This window comes from Triturus cristatus, chromosome 4_1 (genome assembly GCF_964204655.1).
Source record: "Triturus cristatus chromosome 4_1, aTriCri1.1, whole genome shotgun sequence".
Lineage (NCBI taxonomy): Eukaryota > Metazoa > Chordata > Amphibia > Caudata > Salamandridae > Triturus > Triturus cristatus.
Window position 1 is genome coordinate 494,896,491 of NC_140585.1, and position 22,547 is coordinate 494,919,037.

The 22,547-nt window shown below is 47.8% G+C and overlaps 1 protein-coding gene across 3 annotated transcripts in view; it reads left to right on the forward strand.

Annotated features, from left to right (window-relative positions):
- Nucleotides 1-22,547, forward strand: part of PYROXD1 (pyridine nucleotide-disulphide oxidoreductase domain 1) — a 231,172-nt gene that overhangs the window by 158,047 nt on the left and 50,578 nt on the right. For 2 of the 3 annotated variants that reach the window (XM_085652719.1, XM_085652718.1), the window contains exon 11: nt 4,021-4,158. The exons of the other annotated variant lie outside the window; for it this stretch is intronic. In XM_085652719.1, the coding sequence (XP_085508845.1) occupies nt 4,021-4,158 (138 nt within the window). The remainder of the gene's footprint in view (nt 1-4,020; nt 4,159-22,547) is intronic. 3 annotated transcript variants of the gene reach the window in all.

Consider the following 22,547-nt stretch of genomic DNA (forward strand, 5'->3'; position numbering starts at 1 on the left):
TGGACGGAGTGTTGAACATTGCAAGCACTCACCCGCAGTCAACTGATCTGGGTTTAATCCATCACCGTTCTTTAGCCCACTCTGCCACCCCAGTTCAGACATGGCCATATGCGGCCACCCCCTGATAATTCAAGTTTGTGAGCGAGATAGATGGGGGTCTTGAAGTGCAGTGCTTTGTGAGTCAAGCAAGTGATCTTAAGTTGTATTCTATCTTCATACGGTAACCACTTTAGGGATTTTAAGGCTGGGGATATGTGATCATTTCTTTTTGTACCAGTAATCAATCTGGCTGCGGCATTAATGGAAGCCGTAAGTGGAAACAAGCTTTGTTCGGGGAGACCCCAAAGAGTGTAACTGCCTTAGTCAAGCCTTAACAATACTAGAGCTTGAACCGCCCATTTGAAGTCTTCCTGTGGGAGGAATGGTTTCAGATTCCTTAGTAGCCTCATCTGGTGTTTAGCACCCTTTGTTGTATTGCTAATATGTTTCTGCATGTTCAGGTGCCTGTCTAGGGTGATTCCCAGAGATTTAGCAGACTCTATAATGTGGGGGAGCAGTTGAAGTCTGAAAGATGATGCATCCACAGATCAATCTTGGGGGCATGGTTAGGGGGAGCAATGAGGAGGAATTCTGTTTTAGAGGTGTTGAGCATGAGGTAGTTTTCAGTGAGCCAGTTTTGGGTGTTCATCAAGATGGAGTTGAGTGAGATGAAGACTTCTGGGGAAGAGACTTTGAAATAAAATTGGGTTTCCTCTGTGTACATGTGAAAGAGAATGTTCGCTGGGTTCAGGGCATTAGCTAAAGGTTCCATGAATAGATCGAAGAGTATAGGAGAAAGGGCGGACCCTTGAGGAACCCCCATCACGATTGTAGACTGCTGAGATAGGGAGTGATTCACTTTGACATCTGTTGTGGAGAAAGGAAGAGAACCATTGCAAAACCACACCTGATAGACCCATCCGGTGTTCTAGCATGGAAAGTAATTTGCTGTGGTTAACAGTGTCAAAGGCAGAAGATAGGTCAAGGAGAATGCGGAGGCAGGATTCATTTTGGTCTAGCAACTTTAAAATGTCATCCAAGATGTGAGTGCTGATTCTGTGCTGTAGCCTCTCCTCAAGCTTGCCTATCTCACTCCATTCCTGTTCCTCAAAAATGAACGGGGTTCCCACCTTGATCGCTGATAGCTGTCCCTTGTGATTCACACATAGCAGGTCCTGACCACTCTTCAGGCTTCACCACAGCTGTGATTGACGCTGTTCAACAAAAAGTGTGGTGAAAAAAGCCAGGACTCTCTGTAGTAGTAACCAATACTTTATTCAGGGAATCCTAAGAAACATGATCCTCCTCTCACCAGTCGCACCTCAACCTACGAGAGAAGAATTTGTACACAATACAGGTATTCCACCGAACCTTCCTTAATAAAGATTGAAACCCATGTTAAAGAAACAATGTTTAAAGCACCTAACCACATTACTCCAGAACCCTTACAGAACACATAATGACTCAATGAATGGGTCAACTCAGCCCTTGATAAAATAGCTCCCATTAAGACTATTAAATTGTCCAGGAATAAATCCTTGGCTCCCTGGTTTACCATGGAGCTTCGTACGGAGAAATGCCTATGCAAGAGGCTGGAGCGTGTCTGGAGAAAAAACTATGAACTTTCAGCCAAACCTGAATATAAGGCAGCGCGGAGGAAATTTCATAGTCTGAAGCGTAAACTCATTAGGGATTACGTTGCAAAGCAGATTAAGGTCTCAGACAATTCCCCAAAAGAAATCTTTAAGATAGTCCAAGGCTTTATGAAACCACAAGCCTTGAAGAGCACTATCCCCACATCGTTGGCTCTCTGTGAAGAATTAGCTACTTTCTTCCAGAGTAATTTATTCCAGTCTCACCAGACTCTTGCCCATTTTTGAGGACATCCCCGATGCACATATACCACCCTTTCCGCTACCATAGCTTCATCCATGTCCCTACACCATTCCTGCAGCGTAGGAGACTCGCCCGATCCCCACCTCCCTGCAATATTCCTTTTAGCAACCATGATTCCCAGTGTTACCCAGTCCTGCGCTGGGTGGGTTAGGTCAGTCGGCTCCCACATGTTTAGGCTTAATGACATTTTGAATCCGATTTGGAACTCCTCACTGGAGACTGGGGTTTTTCCAACTAGCTGGAAAAAAGTCTATGTTCAGCCTATCCTCAAGAAAAAGGATGCTGATTAGGCCTATTTCTCTTCTCCTGGCCCCATCCAAAATTCTAGAAAAAGAAGTCCAGAGACAACTCTCAGACTTCCTAGAATCAAATAGCCATCTTCATGATTCTCAGTCTGGATTTAGGTCAGGTTACAGTATGGAGACAGCCTTACTTGAGGTGGCCGAATCGATCCGTGAAACCTTAGACCAGGGAAGCTGTGCAATGCTGGTGCTGCTGGATTTGTCCGCAGCCTTTGACACGGTTTCCCACAGGATCCTTCTGAATAGACTCCACTATTTAGGAGTAACAGGAACTGTCTTGGCATGGTTTCGTTCATTTCTTGAGGGTCGTTCGCAACAAGTCTTTCTTCATCCCCATGTCTCCAGCTCTTGCCCCATGTTATGTGGTGTTCCTCAGGGCTCTGCTCTAAGCCCCACACTTTTTAATGTTTACCTGACTCCCCTTGCGGCAATTGCTGCAAAATGCGGGGTGAAGTTTGTCTCGTATGCGGATGATACACAACTGGTGTTCTCTTTTAAAGAACACAACGAGACAGCCTTCGTCAATTTTAGACAGTGTCTCTTAAATATCTCATCATGGATGACGGACAGCTGCCTAAAATTGAATACTGATAAGACGGAGGTCTTATTTTTCAACCAGCCTACTGCACCCTGCTCTTCGCTGTGGTGGCCAACCGAGTTAAACCCACCTCCACTACCAGTTTCCCAGGAATTTGGGTTTCAAGTTTGACTCCCAACTCACTGGCAAGGCACCAATTGCTCATGTCTCTTCTCGGTGCTTTTGGAAACTTAATGCCTTGCGCAGATTTCTCCACTTCCTGCCGATGGATTGCAGGAAGTCAATAGTGCATGCTCTAGTCACTTCACAACTTGACTATGCCAATAGCCTTTATATTGGTCTTCCTGAGTACTTGATGAGGAGACTATAGCTTATACAAAATATGGCAGCCAGGCTGATCAGGAATGTGCCACTGCGACATCACATTACCCCCCCATTTACGCAGCCTACATTGGCTCCCAGTTAGGAGAAGAGTGCAGTTTAAAGCTCTGGTACTCGCACATAGAGCAATCAGAGGGACCGGACCTCAATATCTGAAGCGGAGACTTCAGAAATATAACCAAACTAGGGCACTTGGATCTAACAGTCGGAATGTTTTGGTAATTCCTCGTTTTGGGAAGGCAATGACCGGTGGCTGTGCTTTTTCTGTAAAATCTGCTACCCTGTGGAATACTATGCCTAACCATCTGAGAAAAATAGACGCGGAAATCCTGTTCAGGAGAGCATTTAAGACATGGCTTTTCGGCCTGCCCTAGAGGCGATGGTCTATTCTGGTCTCTTCTCCCCTTAGGTAGGATGCTAGCGCCGGGACACTTCCGTCGGAGGTAGCCATGCGCTCTACAAGCTTCAATAATAATAATAATAACACATATGTCATGTTTGCCACCCAGGTACACCCCTTCACTCCACTTTCTTGTAGTTTGGACAGTGTCTTGTCTTTTATTTCAGATACAATAGGGAATTCCTAAAGGTCCTGTAAATCCACTGGCAGGTGTTGTGCTATTTTCTTAGGCGGAACAGATTAATATATAGATATTAACAATTTTAATACTGAGGAACAATGCGACATGTTATGTTTATCAGAGATTAGGAAGGCAATAGCCCTTCTGTTTTTTAATGTTCATAGTAACTGTTAATGGCCTATTTTCTTTCAGTTGGCTGTAAATGGGGCATCCTTTACCACAATTTTTGACGTTAACATGATATTACTCCCTAGAGCATGAAATATGTAACTATGATTTTCAGATGAGGCTCTGGACCCAAGCTAGACAGATGGGATGGTATGCAGGCAAGTGCATAGCAGCTGATATACTTGGAGAATCTATTGAAATGGACTTCTGCTTTGAACTTTTTGCGCATGTCACTCGATTTTTTAACTACAAGGTAAGTTAATCAATTCCAAAAAATATGGCTATGCATACTGTAGTTAATAACGGTATGTTTAGAAAAACTGCAGTATCAGTTTAAACGTTGATGTTATTGTAAATGAGGGTGTCTATTGCAGTTCAACCTTCAGTGTTTGAGTTTTCATACAACTGACGATCTAAACGGTGAGACCATTCCAATGAAATGCTTTTGACTATTCAAATTCAGTTTGAGTATGGGTGGCATACTCAATGTTGTTATTTGAGTCATTTACAAGTATGAAGTGCCTCTGGTGATGCAAGAGAAGTAGTTCAGTCTTACTGCCCCTAATTTCTAACTACCCTGTGTAACTAAAGCACTGTAGGTAAATTGTAGGGGACAATGTAACAAATTGCCTCTCCCCGCACGCCTCCTGTTGTACCGCCATAGAAACATAATGTGGATAGGGGTTGTGCTGAATCAATGAGCAACTGTACTTAGGAATGGTTTCCACAGGAAGCCTCTATAGTGTACCACCCAATGTAAATAGTGTATAGAAAATATACTTGTCTAATTTCCAAATGTATTTTTATATAATTTGTAATTACTTTACTGCTTATGTTCCTACATCTGTGGCAAGTGCTGTCAGCAAATGAAACGGATACTTCCAAAGGATTAGTGTGCAAGCTTCTTCTTAGTATGAGGGTAGTGTTTATATATATATTCAGTGAAAAAACCATAGGTTTCACACATGTTATAGTTAGCTGGACATTTTACTCGTAAAAAACCAATGAAATTCCCCCGTTATAGTTAGTTCAGCTAACTATAACTCGCGCGCCCGCAATGCACTGCTGATGACGTCACATATTACATCACTCATGACATGGTCAGTGACATCACTCATGACATCACTGATGACATCTCAAATGACATCACTGATGACCTCACTGATGACATCATCCAGTGAATGTGTGTTTTTCTGAAAATTAAATATGTTTTATATATGTATATCTCAAGGTTGATGGAAGAATAAATGGGTATATTACTGTCTAAATGGATGATTTCTTTTTGAAAAATTGATTGTGTAACTGACTGATTAAGTGTATCATAGTGAATACATGGCTTAGTGAGTAATGTTTAAATATATAAATATCTGTATCATTTTTTCACTTTGTGTATAAGTGGCTGCATGGGTTGGTGAGTAGCTACATGGGTGTCTATATAGGTTATTAGTTGGTTTTTGAGTATCAGTCTGAGTGTCTGCATGGTTCGGTGGGGGGTATGACGTAGTGCATAGGTGCATGAATGAGTGACTCACTGTTTGTATGTGTTGAACAGAGCATGTGTGCAGGACTGCATGGGTGGATGAGTGTGTGTATGGGTGTGTTAGTGAGTGAATGACTGTCTCAATAGTGTCTTTATGAGTAACTACATATGTTTAAAACTAGTATATGTGACTATTGGTTTATATATGTGAGTATATGTGAGAGTGAGAGATTGAAAGAGTTCCTGTATGAATAAGTATGTATTTCTATAAGTGATTGTTTAAAAGACTAAGTATGTGTAAGTTTCCGTAGAAGTAAGTGTGGTGGTGTGTGTATAACTGTATATGCAAGTAAATGTATGTTTGATTCTTTATTAGCATGAGTGACTATGTGTGTGAGTAGCTCTATGGATGAGTGGCATTGTGTAACAGGATGTATAGGTGTATGAGTACATATGATAAGTGAGTACATGTATGAGTGACTGTATTGGACTGTTGGTGAATGAGTGGATGTGTATGTGGATCTTAGAATTACTGAAGAGGTTGTTGTAACTGTTATTGGTATGTCCATTGTTTTGAAAATTTTAGTCTCTATTTTTGAATGTGTGTATCAAAGGTTTTATTAGGGGAAGAGGAGGTCTGCCACTCTATCACAAGGATGATGTCATCAGTGAGGTCATCAGTGATGTCATTTGAGATGTCATCAGTGATGTCATGAGTGATGTCACTGACCATGTCATGAGTGATGTAATATGTGACGTCATCAGCAGTGCATTGCGGGCGCGCGAGTTATAGTTAGCTGAACTAACTATAACGGGGGAATTTCATTGGTTTTTTATGAGTAAAATGTCCAGCTAACTATAACATGTGTGAAACCTATGGTTTTTTCACTGAATTTCTAAGGTTTTTTAAATGCTAATTCCTAACTATAACGTGTGTGAAACCTATGGTTTTTTCACTGAATTTCTAAGGTTTTTTAAATGCTAATTCCTAACTATAACGTGTGTGAAACCCATGGTTTTTTCAGTGAATTTGCAAGGTTTTTTAAATGCTAATTCCTAACTATAACGTGTGTGAAACCCATGGTTTTTTCAGTGAATTTGCAAGGTTTTTTAAATGCAAATTTTTTTTTTTTCTTCTATTTTTTCTAACATATTTTTATTTTAATTTTCTTACCTTTTATAAAGACTATGATTAAATTTTTAAAATTCTTTAATATGTTTTTTTTTATATATTTTTTAAAATAAACATGTAAAATTTATTTGCAGTACTTTTTTTCTATTTTTTTTTTTTATTTTTTTAGTACGCGTACCGTAAGCTCACGGTAAGCGTACGGTTTACGCAACGTCCGTAATTTTCCTACGCTGCTTGCGTATAGTTACGCAATTTGCGTAGCCGCGCGTACTCCGCGTGGGACGCGTACGCGTGTACGCTACACGCGCACGTTACGCGGAAGTGCCGGGAGTGACTGTTATGCGCAAGCGCGTGTCTTTTTTACGCGCATGCGCACTTTTGCCGTAAGCGTACCGTAAGCGTACCGTAAGCGTACGGTAGGTCATGTGATCATGAAACACAACTTTTGATTGGTTGAAACTACTTTCAGTTCTAGAACTCTCCTACACCACACCCATTCCCCTCATTTCTGCTTGTGATCCCTTGGGAGAAGGAGCTGGTTTGTCTTTGGGATACGATGGCAGAACAGCAGAGCTCTTCTGAGAGTGAGGCTAGCACTAGCAGCACTGTCTTGAGGCAGAGATCGAGGAAACAAAAGCCCTCTTATGTATGGGATTATTTTACTTTTCCTGAAGGCCAGCAAAAGGTAAATGCACCCTTAGTGACTTGTAAGCTGTGTAAGCGTGTACTTTCTAGAGGTAATCCTAACAGGAAGTATTCCTTTGGGAATCACACCATGAAGAGACACCTCCAGGATGTACACAGAAGGACACATGGTCATCTTTTTGGAGGTAACTCTTCAGAAAGACAAGCCAGTACATCCACAGCAGCTCAGCCTGAACCATCATCTGCAGGGCTGACTCCTTCTTCTGCAGGTCAGGTGAGCCCTTCATCTGTGGGGGGAGAATCTCCTTTTGCTGGCCCTCTGGAAATCAACCCTCGATTTCGGAAGGTTGATATTCGATGCACATTTTGTCAAGATCTAATTTGCTATAGGGAGACCAGTGTTTCCCTAGTGAACAACAAAATAGATCAGCACATTTGTCGCTTTGAATAATTTTCCCATGCTTCCTTTCCTCTGTCCCTGCATGAACACAACGGTTCTTTTAAGAGCCAACCTTATCTTTCATCTTTTTTCTACATATGTTTTTTAAAACTTTTTTTTATTTTTTTTTACCGTACGCGTACGGTGCGCGTACTTTTTTTTTTTTTTTTTTTTTAAAACACTAAAAATCAATAAACACATTACAAGGTCCTTGAGAGACTACAATTATTATTATTGACTTACCATACTCACTGAAAAAATATTTATTCATTTGTTTTTTTTAAAAATAGTTTTAAAAATGTTTGTAGTTTTCGAAAATTTTCTATATCTATCTGGAAAAAAAGAAAAAAGTATTAATATTTTTAAAACATTTTATAATACAGTACACATATTTACATTTTTTTCCATAAAATATTTTTGCCTTATTTTTGCTGTTTTCAGAATATATTGCATTTCACTATAAATTGTGAAAGCAATTGCATTCATCATTTTACAGCGGGCAAAAAAAAATAACAATCACAAAGATTGTATTAAAAAAGCCCTGATTCTTTTTTTACTTAAACTTAACATTATAGAAATGCATAATATTCTAAAAAAATATCATCTAATACCAATACTTATTTCTTTAAAATACCGTCTGATATGTTTGTTTCAGAAGTATAATCACAATATTATATCTCAAATAACTCCAAAATACATCTGATTTCATTTCCTTTAGACCAAATAGTAATTTTAAATTTTTTTTTGGAATAAATTTCCAACGGTAATCCAATAAAATTCTAAAGTTTAATTTGTCCAGATCTCACCGATTCTCTGTAACATTTTGGTTCACGAAAATTTTTTGAATAATTTATTAAGTCCACAATAGAATTGGTTACTTTTCCGCATGGCCAAATAGTAATTTTTTAAATCATTTTTGAAAAAATTTCCAATGGCAGTCCAATAACATTCCAAAATTTAAAATGTGCAGAAGTTACCGATAATCTCTAAATTATTGGTTTTTCAAAGTTTCATTAAAAATTTAAAAAGTCCACATTACAATTGGTTATCTTTCCATTAGGCCAAATGATAATTTAAAAAATCTTTTTTCTACAAAATTGCAGTGGTAATCCAGTAAAATGGTAAAATTATTTTGTCGACATCTTGCCAAATCTGTCTAAAATTTAGGTTTCAGGAAGATTAGATAGGAATTTGCTAAATCAAAAGGCAAACGTTGTTTGAAAATCAATTGGGAATCATTACACAGTGTCCAGCCTTTTTCACATTTAAGATAAACTGTGTAATGTCCAGAAGTAACAGTAGGTCCATCATGGAAAATTATTGCAACAGTTACAAAAGTTTTTCCTGAAATTGATAATTGCTGTCCTGTAAACTTCTTTATTAAAGTATCCAATTTTGAACCATCAGCTCTACATCGTTGCATCATTAAAATTACATACTGTCCGTATTCCTTTAAAATTAATGTTGAAAACATGTCAGAATTACACTCACTACATTTCATGCTATGATTAGCATCTTTAACTAATTTTGCAAAAGTGACTGTTTTACTCTCTGGCAATGTCAAATAAATAAATCTTTCATTATCAACAATAGAGCCACATATATTATAACAATTATCACAACTATGTTCCCATTTATAAGAGAGACCAAAAAAAATGTCAATGGGAACTCCTTCTTCTTCCACTACCTGAAGAAAATACATCAAAAATTCATGTGCATCTTGCTGTTCATTTTGAGAAAACTGTGTTCGTCCTGAACATACATCTAAAAGTTTTCTAATTTCAGTAGCACTTTCTATTTGAGTTTTATCTTTACTCAGCTTTTGAAAAAGGAGACTCAGCTCTGAACAGAATCTTTTTCCCTGATTTACTATTATCTGCTCTTGCAAACTTTTCAGATAAAATGCAACATTCAGCACTACATTTGCGTAGCAGTTGACACCAGAGCTATTTTCAAAATGACATCCTACAACCTGTTCTTCATTTTCCTTTTTCTTTTTGCTTGCAATTACATCACTCCTCTTTTTTTTCCTCTTCTCTACATCTTCATTACAGATATTCTCATTTTTTCTTTTACGAGAAACTACACGTTTCTCCAACACAGGATACTGACCTAAATGAGGAGCATAGCTTCTTCTTAATCTATTATACTCCTTTACACAGTTTGTATCAGCACTAACTTTTGAGTCATCAAAGTCTATCATGAATAAACCTGATAATGTTTTCACTCGTGACAAAGCTACATATGCCATACCTTCTTTGAACACAGTTGAACCAATGTTCACAAATGCACAATCTACAGTCAATCCTTGAGACTTGTGAATAGTTACAGCATATGCTAGAGAAAACGGAAACTGCTTCCTACGTACATATAAGTCTTTCACAAGCATAAAACGTACTGTACAACGACAAATATCTTTAACTTCTTCTATCTGATCAAATTTTATTTTTAAACATTCAACTCCTTCTTTTTTCTGGTAATTAATAAAACCCACAACTCTTCCCATCGCTCCATTAACTAAACCTTTTTCAACATCCAAATTTCTCCTTAAAAATACTCTACAGTTCATGCAAACATATAGATTTTTTTCTAATCCAGCTGTTTTGGAGATGTTCTTCTCTAGTGAGTCCAATTTATTTTTCAGTTTGCCTGTTACTGTGACACTAATTCTTCCATCCTCAATTTTGTCCACTGCTTCCAATTTCCTGATCTCTTCCTTTTCCAATTTCAAAAGCTCCTCATTGAATATTGAGCATTCACGTAGAGTTGGCATTAAGCAGATGACACTTTTGTTTTCTGCAATGTTCTTGTATATCTTCTCTGCAACTATTTCTTCCTTTGGAAATAAATTATGTAGCAGCCGACTCTGTAATGTTTTTTTGCCAACTTCTGTGAGTAGTCCAATCCTGATATCTTTCAGAATACTTCCATATTCTTCATCGTTTGCTTGCCTCATATTAGTAGTAAGTTCCTTGTACTCAAAGAAGGACCAAATATTTGTATTTCCGATGCTTCCCAATGACTTCTTCGTGTCTTCATGTGTGACAGTATTAAACACTGGTTGTCCTTTAACTGGAGTAAGTTGCAAAAGATCTCCAAAAACTATGACGTGTTTTCCACCAAATAACATGTCATAGTCTGTCTTCAAAATTTGCTGCATTCTTAAATGCACAAAGGCAAGCATTAAGTTTGATACCATGCTCACCTCATCAATAATGAGAACTTGCATCTTCTTCAATACTCTTGAAACTTCCAAGGATGCTTCTCCAGTTAGCTTGTTGAATTGTATTTTGTTCTCATGCTCCACTGGTAACATTAGCAAACGATGTAAAGTGATTCCTTTTATGTTATATGCTGCTAACCCAGTTCGAGCAGTAACCACACAAGACAAAGTAGAATCCGTTTTTTGCTTTAGGTAGCTTCTGATGACTTTTATTAGGAAACTTTTTCCAGTTCCAGCTTGTCCGCTTACATACATCCTGATTGGATGAAATGATGTGCATGAGCACTCTTTTTTTTCATGTAGAAATCCGTGATCAATTTTGTTTTTGATCTCTTCATAAATTTGTTGCTGCTCTTGATTCAGTTGTCTTTCCAAATTTTCTAAGTCTATAAATTCTTCTTGAGCTTGATTCATAGCCGTTTCCACTTCATTCATGGCTATTGATGCTTCATTTTCAATGATTGGTTGTCCTAGGGGATCTTGACTGAGTGTTCCTGAACTTTGGCTGTCCTGAGAACTATCTCTAGCGATTTCTGCTGCAATTGTAGTTTCCTGATCAATTTCTTCATTTAACATTTGCAGATAAGTTGAGAATGTACTGCATTGTATGCTGTCTTTGCTAGCATTAAAAGAATCTTCATAGCTCTGGAATTCTCCCAGTAGTTCATCCTCTGTACGCCATGGTTTAAACAACTGTAAAAGAGCCAAGTAGTAAAATTCCTTCTTGTCAGTAGTGTCGCAACTCAGCTTCCGGTGATTTATCAAACTTCCTTTTGTTTGCTTCACCAAACATCCTTCCTCACCAACGACTTTATATTTTCCATTATTGATGTCTTCTGTGGCTTTCCGTGAATAAATGTAGTTCTGCAGCACTTCATAGAGACACATGTTCTCCAGATGTTGACTTCTCTTGGGATAATATGTGTCCAACATGTTTGTTTTCAAAATATCTGTACTTTCTGGGTCATTCTCGGCCAAATATTCAATTTCTCCTACAGATTTCAGTACCCGATTTCTCATTGCTGCAAAGCCTAAACTTGCCCAAATTATTCTTCTTGACTTCGAGTAGAGACTTGCAGAAGATAACCTATCTGAACATTCGTAGGATCCAATTTCTCGATGCGATAACATCTTCAAACTGAAACTGTACAGCTTCTTACTGACAGTCTTCTCGTGAGAAATCTCTTCCCACATTTCCTTCAATTCTGTTTTTTCTGATTTCGTAATGTAAGACGTTACATATCGAGCAACAGCAATGGAATTGTCAGCTACATACTGTATATCCATGTTAGCGTTCCACATGGATAAAATGACTGGGTTGTAGTCATTTATATTTTTTGATTCTTCTTTTCTTTTTAGGTTGTAGGTATTCTTAGGTGATTTTCTTGTGATAGTATGTCTCACAGCTGACATAAAACTGTTGACTCTTCCATTTGAAAGAACAGGTCTAGGAAATCCAAATCGACATTTAGGTGCCGATCACGATCCGGTAAAAAATTCCCCCGTGCGACTCGTATCGGGTCTTTTTACCGTACGAATCGTACAAGTGCCGTACGAACTGGCAATCACGATTCGCATGGTAAAAAGTCCATACGAACCGCACTGGGAATCATTCCCCACACGTCCCCGGGTCGGAAAATGTGTCCGACACGTCCTCGGACGATTTACCTTACAAACGTGAAAAACCAAGTCCGACCTAGGAATCACGATCCATCCCGTGCGTCCGAGGTTACAACCGTATGGAAAAAACACCGTCCGCACCGAACTCCTACAGCAACCATGGAGACATGTGCCCGCATACGCGCCCAACACTCCCCCCAGCCCCCGTACGTCCGACACGTACCCCCCGTATATGTATACCCCCACCCGTCTAGGTACACCCCAGTACGTTCCAGTCGAACCCCCACCCCAGGACGTGTCATAGCCCCGTCTACCCACACCCCAGTACGTACCAGTCGTACCCCCACCCCAGTACGTGTCGTACCACCGTCAATGTACACCCCCCCACCCCAGTACGTGTCGTACCACCGTCCATGTACACCCCCCCACCCCTGTACGTGTCGTACCCCCCGTGTACCTACACCCCAGTACGTGCGAGCCACACCCCCACCCCAGGACGTGTCATAGCCCCGTCTACCCACACCCCAGTACGTACCAGTCGTACCCCCACCCCAGTACGTGTCGTACCACCGTCAATGTACACCCCCCCACCCCAGTACGTGTCGTACCACCGTCCATGTACACCCCCCCCACCCCTGTACGTGTCGTACCCCCCGTGTACCTTCACCCCAGTACGTGCGAGCCACACCCCCACCCCAGGACGTGTCATAGCCCCGTCTACCCACACCCCAGTACGTACCAGTCGTACCCCCACCCCAGTACGTGTCGTACCACCGTCAATGTACACCCCCCCACCCCAGTACGTGTCGTACCACCGTCCATGTACACCCCCCCACCCCAGTACGTGTCGTACCACCGTCCATGTACACCCCCCCCACCCCTGTACGTGTCGTACCCCCCGTGTACCTACACCCCAGTACGTGCGAGCCACACCCCCACCCCAGGACGTGTCATAGCCCCGTCTACCCACACCCCAGTACGTACCAGTCGTACCCCCACCCCAGTACGTGTCGTACCACCGTCAATGTACACCCCCCCACCCCAGTACGTGTCGTACCACCGTCCATGTACACCCCCCCACCCCTGTACGTGTCGTACCCCCCGTGTACCTACACCCCAGTACGTGCGAGCCACACCCCCACCCCAGGACGTGTCATAGCCCCGTCTACCCACACCCCAGTACGTACCAGTCGTACCCCCACCCCAGTACGTGTCGTACCACCGTCAATGTACACCCCCCCACCCCAGTACGTGTCGTACCACCGTCCATGTACACCCCCCCCACCCCTGTACGTGTCGTACCCCCGTGTACCTACACCCCAGTACGTGCGAGCCACACCCCCACCCCAGGACGTGTCATAGCCCCGTCTACCCACACCCCAGTACGTTCCAGTCGTACCCCCACCCCAGTACGTGTCGTACCACCTTCAATGTACACCCCCCCACCCCAGTACGTGCCGTACCACCGTCAATGTACACCCCCCCACCCCAGTACGTGTCGTACCACCGTCAATGTACACCCCCCCACCCCAGTACGTGTCGTACCACCGTCCATGTACACCCCCCCACCCCTGTACGTGTCGTACCCCCCGTGTACCTACACCCCAGTACGTGCGAGCCACACCCCCACCCCAGGACGTGTCATAGCCCCGTCTACCCACACCCCAGTACGTTCCAATCGTACCCCCACCCCAGTACGTGTCGTACCACCGTCAATGTACACCCCCCCACCCCAGTACGCGCCGTACCACCGTCAATGTACACCCCCCCACCCCAGTACGTGTGGTACCACCGTCCATGTACACCCCCCCACCCCTGTACGTGTCGTACCCCCCGTGTACCTACACCCCAGTACGTGCGAGCCACACCCCCACCCCAGGACGTGTCATAGCCCCGTCTACCCACACCCCAGTACGTTCCAGTCGTACCCCCACCCCAGTACGTGTCGTACCACCGTCAATGTACACCCCCCCACCCCAGTACGTGTCGTACCACCGTCCATGTACACCCCCCACCCCTGTACGTGTCGTACCCCCCGTGTACCTACACCCCAGTACGTGCGAGCCACACCCCCACCCCAGGACGTGTCATAGCCCCGTCTACCCACACCCCAGTACGTTCCAGTCGTACCCCCACCCCAGTACGTGTCGTACCACCGTCAATGTACACCCCCCCACCCCAGTACGTGTCGTACCACCGTCAATGTACACCCCCCCACCCCAGTACGTGTCGTACCACCGTCAATGTACACCCCCCCACCCCAGTACGTGTCGTACCACCGTCCATGTACACCCCCCCACCCCTGTACGTGTCGTACCCCCCGTGTACCTACACCCCAGTACGTGCGAGCCACACCCCCACCCCAGGACGTGTCATAGCCCCGTCTACCCACACCCCAGTACGTACCAGTCGTACCCCCACCCCAGTACGTGTCGTACCACCGTCAATGTACACCCCCCCACCCCAGTACGCGCCGTACCACCGTCAATGTACACCCCCCCACCCCAGTACGTGTGGTACCACCGTCCATGTACACCCCCCCACCCCTGTACGTGTCGTACCCCCCGTGTACCTACACCCCAGTACGTGCGAGCCACACCCCCACCCCAGGACGTGTCATAGCCCCGTCTACCCACACCCCAGTACGTTCCAGTCGTACCCCCACCCCAGTACGTGTCGTACCACTGTCAATGTACACCCCCCCACCCCAGTACGTGCCGTACCACCGTCAATGTACACCCCCCCCACCCCAGTACGTGTCGTACCACCGTCAATGTACACCCCCCCACCCCAGTACGTGTCGTACCACCGTCAATGTACACCCCCCCACCCCAGTACGTGTCGTACCACCGTCAATGTACACCCCCCCACCCCAGTACGTGTCGTACCACCGTCCATGTACACCCCCCCACCCCTGTACGTGTCGTACCCCCCGTGTACCTACACCCCAGTACGTGCGAGCCACACCCCCACCCCAGGACGTGTCATAGCCCCGTCTACCCACACCCCAGTACGTTCCAGTCATACCCCCACCCCAGTACGTGTCGTACCCCCCGTGTACCTACACCCCAGTACGTGCGAGCCACACCCCCACCCCAGGACGTGTCATAGCCCCGTCTACCCACACCCCAGTACGTTCCAGTCGTACCCCCACCCCAGTACGTTCCTGGCGCACCCCCAACACAACCTCCTAAGTACGGAGCGCACCCCATGCCCCAACATCACAACCGCATGTACGAGTCTCACAAAGCCACACACAAGGACAAAATCGTACAACCAAATGGCCCATGTACACACCGTACACACGCTCAAAACGCACGTACACAACAAGGACAAAACAAACAACTCAACAATACACCATTCGAAAGGCACACAGCCACTAAACATGGCCAACAACCACTAAAATAACACAATCACTGACCTGCAACTGTCAAAAACAAACAGAGGCCCAATACACCACCACTCCTTATAACACACCCACCCAAAATTCAAACACTGCCACACCCACCCATGGACCAATGAAAAGGGCCCACACACACAAACCATGAGCCTTTGCAACAGACCCACTGCTGCCAGACACCACAGAACCAGACTACAAGCGACACCACATCTTACACTTGCACACCTTCACACGACCACCCTCACAAACACCCTCTCATCACATTCACACACACACACAACCATCCACACCCCCCCCCAACATCCACACCCCCCCCACACCCACACCATCCCCACCCATACCCCTCACCATGCCCACTACCAAGAATCCAAAGTTCAGTCACCGAGAGTTGGAGGTCCTTGTTGATCAAATCCTCAGAGTCGAGCCACAGATCTTTGGAACATTGGTCAGAAGCACCAGCCAGGCAGCCAAAACAGCCATGTGGCAGACCATCGTCGATGCTGTGAATGCTGTTGCGGACACCAGGAGGACCAAGCAGGATTGCCAGAACAGGTGGTACGATCTGCGGAGGAGGGTCAGAGCCAAGAGACAGGAGGAACACGACCAGGCCAACGCCACCGGAGGAGGGCCCTCCCGCAGAGCCGTACAGTACCATCCCTGGGAGGAGAGGGTGATGGCCATACTGCCGGTGGAGGCAGTTGAAGGAGTAGAAGGACTCCGAGACCCGGGTGAGTACACAAACAACGCACCTCACATGGGGGGAACTGCAACCACAACCAAAATTAATAACAGGCACGCAACCACCACAAGCCATCGCATTACTCAACCACACTCCATGAGCAGGCACATGCCACTGCTGCCACCATGCCCCATGCACCCAGCTGGACAATGTCAAGTCACAGGCCACAGAAGACAACAACACATGACACGGTAACCCGGATGGCGGGAGGCTGGGCACCAAGAATCACATAGTGCGACTCCAAAGCAGACAACAATGCCCTCTGCCCATATGGCCTAGGTCACAGCCAGACAAACACTGTGTCCCAACACAGGAATGACTTGCCAGCAAATGGCGGACGCCTTGCATCAACACATGAGGGTGAAGGCACTGTTTTGCACATGCCAGCAGCTAATGAACAGCCAACAGTGTGAAAGAGTGGCAGCACACACCACCACAGCAGCAGCGCACAGACACACAGCAGACAAAATGGGTGCCTGGAGATCAGAAACAAACTCACATCAACAGGCCAAGGGCCACTCAAAGATCTGCTAACAGTGTGTGCCCAGGAAGCTGGGCCAAGGTGACAGAGGGTGACACACGGAGGGAGGGAGAGGGGGACAGAGAGGGAGGGAGAGGGGGACTGAGAGGGAGGGAGAGGGGGACTGAGAGGGAGGGAGACGGACAGAGGGAGGAGGCTGACACACAGAGGGAGGGAGAGGGGGACACAGAGGGAGGGAGAGTGGGACTGAGAGGGAGGGAGACGGACAGAGGGAGGAGGCTGACACACGGAGGGAGGGAGAGGGGGACACAGAGGGTGGGAGAGGGGGACAGAGAGGGAGGGAGAGGGGGACTGAGAGGGAGGGAGACGGACAGAGGGAGGAGGCTGACACACAGAGGGAGGGAGAGGGGGACACAGAGGGAGGGAGAGTGGGACTGAGAGGGAGGGAGACGGACAGAGGGAGGAGGCTGACACACGGAGGGAGGGAGAGGGGGACACAGAGGGTGGGAGAGGGGGACAGAGAGGGAGGGAGAGGGGGACTGAGAGGGAGGGAGACGGACAGAGGGAGGAGGCTGACACACAGAGGGAGGGAGAGGGGGACACAGAGGGAGGGAGAGTGGGACTGAGAGGGAGGGAGACGGACAGAGGGAGGAGGCTGACACACGGAGGGTGGGAGAGGGGGACACAGAGGGTGGGAGAGGGGGACAGAGAGGGAGGGAGAGGGGGACTGAGAGGGAGGGAGACGGACAGAGGGAGGAGGCTGACACACGGAGGGAGGGAGAGGGGGACACAGAGGGTGGGAGAGGGGGACAGAGAGGGAGGGAGAGGGGGACTGAGAGGGAGGGAGACGGACAGAGGGAGGAGGCTGACACACAGAGGGAGGGAGAGGGGGACACAGAGGGAGGGAGAGTGGGACTGAGAGGGAGGGAGACGGACAGAGGGAGGAGGCTGACACACGGAGGGAGGGAGAGGGGGACACAGAGGGTGGGAGAGGGGGACAGAGAGGGAGGGAGAGGGGGACTGAGAGGGAGGGAGACGGACAGAGGGAGGAGGCTGACACACAGAGGGAGGGAGAGGGGGACACAGAGGGAGGGAGAGTGGGACTGAGAGGGAGGGAGACGGACAAAGGGAGGAGGCTGACACACGGAGGGAGGGAGAGGGGGACACAGAGGGTGGGAGAGGGGGACAGAGAGGGAGGGAGAGGGGGACAGAGAGGGAGGGAGAGGGGGACTGAGAGGGAGGGAGACGGACAGAGGGAGGAGGCTGACACACAGAGGGAGGGAGAGGGGGACACAGAGGGAGGGAGAGTGGGACTGAGAGGGAGGGAGACGGACAGAGGGAGGAGGCTGACACACGGAGGGAGGGAGAGGGGGACACAGAGGGTGGGAGAGGGGGACAGAGAGGGAGGGAGAGGGGGACTGAGAGGGAGGGAGACGGACAGAGGGAGGAGGCTGACACACGGAGGGAGGGAGAGGGGGACACAGAGGGTGGGAGAGGGGACAGAGAGGGAGGGAGAGGGGGACTGAGAGGGAGGGAGACGGACAGAGGGAGGAGGCTGACACACAGAGGGAGGGAGAGGGGGACAGAGAGGGAGGGAGAGGGGGACAGAGAGGGAGGGAGACACAGGAAGATGGACAGAGGGAGGAGGCTGACACACAGAGGGAGGGAGAGGGGGACAGAGAGGGAGGGAGACACAGGAAGATGGACACAGGGAGGAGGCTGACACACAGAGGGAGGGAGAGGGGGACAGAGAGGGAGGGAGAGGGGGACAGAGAGGGAGGGAGACACAGGAAGATGGACACAGGGAGGAGGCTGACACACAGAGGGAGGGAGAGGGGGACAGAGAGGGAGGGAGAGGGGGACAGAGAAGGAGGGAGACACAGGGAGAGCAAATCAGTCCTTTGGTGTGTGGGAATGTCTGCTCGTCAGCAGGTGGACTGCGTGCATGTAGACAAGGGTGGCCAGTGCCAGAACCCCCCCTCTTCATCATGGCAAAACGCAGGGCCATGTTACAACCTGTACACGAGCACAAGGACAGCCACCTGCATCATATAAGTGTGTGGATCCACTCCATGTGCACATGTACAGTGCTACAAGGAAGGCGCAAATGCATAGCTCGGCACACATGCACACTCCACTGCTGACTGCAGTCACACTTGACGCAGCAAGTAAGACTGTGCCACACATAGTTAAAGGGGCCAAAGTGGTGCCCAAGGGACACACACATGCACAAGTGCACTGTGAGTGGAATGCAAGACAGATCCTAATTCCAAGAGGAAATGTGCCAACTTTGTAACGGATGAAACATGGATGTTGCATGGATCCAAATTAACATTGTCTCTCTCACACACAGGTCAACGTCGTGCTGCACCCCCCAACACTGGGGGGGAACACTCACAGGACCCGGATCTGCAGGAGACCGATCCCACCGGCAGCGACCACTCTCACCACTCTGCGGACGACCCCGACCGACCTGGCCCCTCTGGTGTCCAACCACCTGCAGCACCTGCGTCAGGTACAACCGTGCCAACCACCACCCCCACTCCTGCCACATCCCAGGAGACACCCAGGATCCCTGCCCCAACACCACAATGCAGCCAGGCTCGCCAGGAGGGACACGGTGTCCCGGGCACCCAGGAGGAGGCAGGCGACAACGCCAATGCCACCCCTCAGGGGTCCCGGAGACCCGATGTGCCCACAAGTGCAGGCCAGACGCAAGTGGGCAGGGGTGGTGGGAGTGGAGGACGGCGGAGGCGCGAGCCTGACCAGTTGGCTGGGGATCCGGTATTTTCCCATGTCCGTAACATCCTGGACTCATACCGGCAGGACACCACGGGCATGGCCCAGGTTGTGTCCGTCCTCGAGGGGATCAAGGTCCAGCAGGCCCAGCAACATGCGGAGCTAATAGCCTGTCTACAGCTACACCAACGGAGGATGGAGGACAGACAGGCTGAGCAAGTGACGGCGTCCCAGGGGATTCACGCTGAACTCCGTCGGATGGCCGACACCATGGCCGACCCTCCCTGTGCCAGAAGGCGGAGAACATCACCACCCACAGGGAGGGATCATGAGGAGGAGGAGGAAACATCCGACGGAGCATCCCAGACGTCGTCACGGCCTGCTGCTGAGGTTCCCCGCAGGAAGCCGGGTCGTCCACGGAAAGGACCGTGAGGGTGGCTGCTACATCACCATCTCCCAGGACACCTGGCCTGGCACCTGGCCCACTGGAGCAACAGCATCACAGCATCAAGAGACATTCTCTGCCACATGGCCCTGCTGGTCACTGGCTGACCAATGTTGACAAAGACTGTGGCATGGACTCTGAGGATTTCCAATGGCAAGGACACCAACTCCCCTACTGAACTTTGGATTCCCTAATCCCGGAAAGCCCCTCACTTTGCCCCCCCCCCCCCCAATAATAAATCACACTATTAAGAGTAGATGCCTGCTGGTAGCATTATTACCTAACATGTGTCTTGTACAGTCTAAACATGCCTGAGTCATCTGTTCACTTCAACCATCCACACCCTGGGGCCTGAGTCTGGCACAGGACACATGGGTCACAGTTTTTTAGGCAAGACAGACATGGAGCACCATACACACCCGTGATGGTCAGAACCAGCTGAGGGGGTGGCCGAACAACCGTGCTGACAGACACATTGAGTACAGCAACAGTCATGCGCAGAGGTCAGTGATCCTGGCCCGTGTCCTGGGGGGCACCCAGGTACGTGTAGACAGGTGGCAGAACCATGTCCTGCAAGCTTGAGTCCGGTGGATGCAGAGAATGGGGTCATGGACAACGTTGGATGCATGGGGATGGCACATGTCACAATACCCACACAGTCATGGACATCATGCCCAATACACAGTCTCAGCACACACACACAGCTTGCATCTTGCCACTCGACACATTGACACATAGCCACAATCAGGGAATACCATGCCAGACATGCAGGATGCACCGTGCCAACACACCAGCATTGACTGAGAAGAGGCACCTTGGAGGCATAGGGACACCTTTAATAGTCATGTTTTTGGGATTGCAGAGGCAACTTGAAGTACACATGAACACATCATGTGGAGTAACATGTGGCTCCAACACTGGCACCCCCCTTCTGCAGCACAAATGCGTGATAGCCATGGAACTGGCACACAAGTGTCGGCTAACAGCTAAATACCCACAGCTGCTCACGGAGAGACTGCCATACACCATACATCCGCTGATGTGGAAGTCCCACGCCATGTCAAGACAATGTTAACCGTATGTGTCCGAGGGCAGTGTCACACACATTGATGCCTTCATCACAATCCACTATCCCATCACTGATGACTGACAACCAGGCAGCCCATCTATTCAGGTGTACCCAGCTGCATGTCGTGTCCCATGGGGATGCCACATGTCTGCTGAGGAACCAAACCCCGACCGGGGCAGTGTGCACACATCGTGAACAACTGCCACACCCAATACACCCCAGATGCATCCCTTACCCCATGGAGACTTCCAAACGTGTCCGTGCCTGTAACGCTGAGTCAGCCCACGATGCCATGTCCATGAGGAATAGCAGTGCCACAACAATGCAACCAGAAGACGGCATGCGCAGGTACCTGGGGAAGAGAGACACACAAGAAGTCAGCCACAAAAAGCACAGCCACTTGCATGTGCATTGACTCGACACATGTATGGATGACAACATGCTAGGTCACAATTATGAGTGGGGAAATACTACCATCACTGCCACCATCACTCCAGTGACACACCCACACACACCTCTGACTCACGTGCCATACATGCAGGTGGAGACACGCATCACAACACATGCCACACGGGGACCAAGGCGTGCACACTCAGACACTGGTACTCACCACTAAGCAAAGAAGTCGCGTATGAGCCGAGTCCGGATGTCCTCTTGCGGCTCCACATCCTCCACATCACTAGCCCCATTGCCAAGCCCTTCGTCCTCCACGGGTGGATGGTCCTCGTCATGTTGATTCAGGATGAGTGGCACAGCTCTTTCAACTGCCATGTTGTGCAGCATGCAGCAGACCATGAAGATCTTGCAGACCTTCGCCGGGGCATATGGGAGTGCGCCGCCGGTCTTGTGGAGGCACCTGAATCGGCTCTTCAGCATGCCAAACGTCCTCTCTATCACTCGCCTTGTCCGGCCATGGGCGGTGTTGTAGCGGAGCTGGGCCGGCGTGATGGGGTTGCGGAGAGGTGTCAGCAGCCAAGGCATGTTGGGATAGCCAGCGTCCCCTAAATGGAAAGCACATGGATATCGTTAGAACTGGCGAAGCGGTAGTGCTGCTCGGCCAAACAGAATACAGGACAGACAGACTGTACCCACCAACAACACATGCCCGTTCGTTGCGCAGCTGCATCATCATATCAGGCATCCCGCTACGCCTCATGATGTAGGCATCGTGTGCTGATCCTGGGAAACGAGCACAGACATGTGAAATCACCATGTTGGACAGACACACCA